Raw genomic sequence first — 4403 nt, 5'->3', positions numbered from 1 at the left:
GCCCAGCAGTTCACGCTCAGAATTTAGGCTGGGGTTTTTTTTTTTATTTTTGCTTGTAAAAGACTGTTCCGACACCATCTGTGGATAAGAGTTTGAATAGAAATAGCATTGGTGGGAGGGTGGGTTTGTCTCTAAATTTAAACCTTCCTCCTGCAGAATGTGGAGCCCAAAGATAGCAGCCTTCTGCTAAAGTTGGGGGGGGATTAAAAGCAACTGATCTAGTTTTTCAAAGGACAGAAAGCACCATTTGAAATGGTGAAAAGATGTTTTTGAAATCATCTAGTTGTCAGTGCCACTGGAGGTGATGATCAAAACAAGAGCTTGTGTCTGTTCTCTTCTGAAGTCTGTTTCTCCCCACCCCAGGAGCTGTTTGGCGCTGTGCAGGTCACTCCTCTCAGCTCTGGCTACGCACTTGGAAGCTCCAACTGGATTATACAATCGCATTATGAAAAGGTTTCCTATGTTTCGGGATCCTCCCTGCTTACAACACACCCACAGGTACTAACTCTATTGAATTTTGGGAGGTGAATTGTAATGCTCAAGAAAGAAAGGGCTCTTCACTGGGTGGTGCTGTGCAGTGTATAGGAGTTCCCCATCTAAGTTGGTGACTGACTTCCTGGTATGCATTGAGCAACAATTGCTACTGGTAAAGTGGACCAGCATCCATTTGGTGGTGACGAGACATTCCTCCTCCTTGTTTACCAGAAACTAAATTTTTAGCTTAATTTCCTGTTGTAAAAGTCTCCTGCCATAACTTAAAAAGCCAAATTAATCTCATAATTAACCTGTTAAACAATACAACATTAAAAAAAAATCCCTGTGTTTCACTAAATTGGCTTTAAAGACAGTTCAGAGGCTGCTTCTTTATCACTTCTAAAATATCTTCCCTTGGAAGGAATGATGGCTAACTGGCTGCCAACATTTCCACCCTTCTCTGCTAAGGGCAAAGTCTTTATAGTGCTGCAGATGTAATTTCCAGTAAATTAATTCTCTTAAGATCCATAAATTTTTAGAGGAAAGAATGGCTAGAAGTTTTCAACACTATATGCTTCATAAGTTGTCACTTATAATGGTTAAGAGCAATGTTAACAGGATGTATTTAAAAATAATAATAGTAAAAGAAAAAAAGTTAAGCTCATGATCACTAAGTAACTACCTCCTAAGTGTCTGCAAAATGCACCCATTTTTGAGTACGTGCATTTTAAAAGCTTGCTCTCAGCAGCTGACCAACTACTGTAGATAAACTTTCATACCCTTTATATAAAGCAACTATATTTATGGAGTATTACATACTGGAGTGTCTAACTCTATTCTGTATATCCTAAGCCATCACATTGTTTTGGGTTATGATCCTTCATGACTTTTAAAGGGAAATACCATTGATCACTGGCAGTACTTTGAATGGGACACTGCAAGGAGAAAGTCTGTATGCGGTATGGCAGAAGTCAGCCACCTGTGGCCCACAGATTGGGTTCAGCCCATCGAGCCACTCTATCCAGTTTGCAAAGCCGGGGCTTCAGTAGTGGGGAGAAGCAATGGTAGTCAGGTGGCCAGGTTGGAAGTGACCAAGCTGGGTAATTTTGACTTGCCCCTCTTGCCTGGTATATGCATAATTCAGTCTGGTTTCCTGTTTTCTCTCAAGGAATGCCAGAAGTGGGTTCAGCCCTGTGCTTCTACAAGTCGCATCTATTAGGATATAATTGTCCATGTGTCCTCTTTGTCCAAAGGTGACATTTTGTTTTTTGGAAACAATGAGGAAAATCCCTTGAAATTCCATGGACACTGTCACTTAGCAGTGGGGGAGAGGCAAAAAATATATAGGTTTCCTACTGTGGATGTTTGTCACACTTCTGTTCACATACAAACTTCAGAAATGGAAACCTGGAACATGCGTTCCAGTTACTGTGGAGCCTGCCCATGACTTGAATAATTGGCTGGCAGTTAACGAATATCAGGAACGCCTTGGAAGTTGCACCCTGAGCGCGTGTAACAACTTCCTGGCATGGGAGAGCTCGTGCGACAAGAGCTGGTCTGTGCAGCTTAACTAACACTAAGCCACCACTAGCCAGCCCTGAATCCTTCCACCAAGTTTTACATCTCCCGTGGCCAAATGGGGTTGAATGTAGGGTTTTTTGGCCCAGTGGAAGATCAAGGTAGGTTGGTACGGGTGTTTGCTGGGGATCCCTTCCAAGCATAAAGCCAGAGAATGTCTACTGAAAATGTAACAAGGGAGAGATGAGATTAACGTCACAGCGGGTGGGATATGAGAGTCAGTCTCTTGATACTGAATAAGTTTAGGAGGCCTTGTAAATGGAAACAGGTAGCTTATATTTGAAGTATGGAAGAGAGAGACGTCAAAGGGAAAACTAGAGAGTGGAGTATCAGGGACACAGGGATGAGATAGGAAAATGGTCTTGCCATAGTATTCGTATGAGTGGGGCAATATTTGAATATGTTGAAGTCAGAGAAATGGGTATGTAGTAGTCAAGACTTCAGGTGCTGAACGCATGGACAACCCTGGCACTTTCCAAAAGCTTGTGTTTTAAACTGACCAAAACATTGGCAATGTTTAAACATAGCCTGGAAGTTAGTTCCTTGAGAGGTCTGAGTCAAAGGCATTAAGGTTATGGGCTGGTGTGACAGGCAGCATGGTCTCATCAGGTGCTGTGAAAAGAGCCTTGGGGCTGGGGTGAGACCTCTGTGTAATAGCGGTGTTGAGTCTCTGGTGGCTAAGCATCCACAAAGAGGTTTTGGAAGGAGAAGTGGAGATATTAGTTTGGCCACAAAGAGACCGGTCTGTTGATGGTGGTTGGATTTGTGTTTCTGAATGAGATGATTCAGATGGAAGGTGCACATGTGAATTTGTTGCTCCTTTGAATCCTGGAGATCATCCCCAAAGCTGTCTGACTAATCTCGACAGAGAGTGAGGTCTAAGCCAGTCTCTGGTCTGTCTTGTCTTCCTGGGAAAGAAGCTCCTGCAGTTCTTGTTGTTTTAAATACTTCTGGTAACCCCAAAAACCTCCAGTCATAGGAATTGTAGGAAAGTGGGGCTGGAAGGGATCTCAAGGTCATCTAGTCCAGCCTCCTCCTCAAACACAGCCTTGTCCTGAAATCTTACAGTTTAGAGACAGATGAAGAGTAGGGAGCAAAACATGAGCAAAGAGCTGGCACAACTTCTCCTACCTGACTTAGTAATGATTCGCTGTCTCCAAAAGCTGCATAAACCAAGTGTCAGGTTAAGGAATGAGTATTTCCTAGATGTACTCATAGCATTGAAATGTAACGTGCATCAACCCTTAAACCTGGGCCTCCATGTGTGTTTTGCCTTAAATTGGAAATAAATGCAGAAAATTATATACAATGGTGTGATATTAGGTTTAAGCTTTTAGCATTAAGAAGTCAGGAAAGCAATGTCAGGAGTGTTGCTGCACATCCTACATACTCTGTGGTATTTAGTTAGCAGGGGAAACTTTTTTTTTCTATTTCAACTGTATTTTCTATTTTAGTATTTCTTGCTGTAAATGTGTACCACAAATATACAGGATGTGCAACATGGCCACATTTAACAGTGCTACAAGGGTCTTAACTCTTTCATTTCCAAATTTTAATGATGCAGCCTTAACATTGCTTCTTTTTTTATGTTGCTTTGCTCTGTTAAACTTACTCACCTATTCTGCTGCTGCCATTATCATCAATGCTGTACACACTGGACCTCCTTCCCATTGCATTAAGTGTTTATATGTTCCTGGCTGTAGTTCCTCTTGTAGATAAAACATAGCTGTCATTCCTCTACCTTGTTCCTAAGATCTTTGTTTAGTACAGGGTACCTGCTTCATCAGATACCAGCATAAAGTGCCCTCCAGCATGTAGTTCCCAACATCAACATTTGCCCCCAACTCATCCAGCTGCCTACGTCCGTTCTCATGGATTCAGACACAGGAAGACATGAGAGGGGACGAGCAGAGATGCTGGAGAGAGAGCTTTGGAAAATGGACAATAATTGTTGTGGGGGAAATGGGCCAAGAGGCTCAAACTTAATTTGGGGAGCAGAACAGATGCTGGACATGCAGAGGGGGCAGAGAGAGGCAGTGTCAATTGGGATTTCAGTGCAGGGGCTGCGCAGAGATGCAGGTTTCCTATCTGGGGAAGACAGACATTAGGCAAAGAATGGATCTAGGAGACTGGTGGATGAGCCAGACACTGATGTTGGGGTGCATATATAGGAGGGTGTTTTATGCTGGCATCTGACCAAGTAGGCTATTGCCTATGAAAGCTCGTGTCTCTCTGAACCAGATAGTCTCTAAGATGCCACCCTGCCCTACCTTCTGCTGACAAGAAAACATGTAATTACATCAAGGAATGAAAGGGTTTGTTTGACAAGACCTGTTTTCCATTAAGTCCTG

At 42.8% G+C, this 4403-nt stretch overlaps 1 protein-coding gene across 2 annotated transcripts in view; it reads left to right on the top strand.

Moving 5' to 3' along the window:
• INTS9 (integrator complex subunit 9) overlaps positions 1–4403 on the top strand; it is an 86088-nt gene that overhangs the window by 33879 nt on the left and 47806 nt on the right. For both annotated transcript variants that reach the window (XM_006029261.1, XM_025210726.1), the window contains exon 8: positions 364–498. In XM_006029261.1, the coding sequence (XP_006029323.1) occupies positions 364–498 (135 nt within the window). The remainder of the gene's footprint in view (positions 1–363; positions 499–4403) is intronic.

This window comes from Alligator sinensis, unplaced genomic scaffold (assembly GCF_000455745.1).
Source record: "Alligator sinensis unplaced genomic scaffold, ASM45574v1 scaffold637_1, whole genome shotgun sequence".
In the NCBI taxonomy this organism is placed as follows: Eukaryota; Metazoa; Chordata; order Crocodylia; family Alligatoridae; genus Alligator; species Alligator sinensis.
This window is presented reverse-complemented; position numbering and strand designations above follow the sequence as displayed.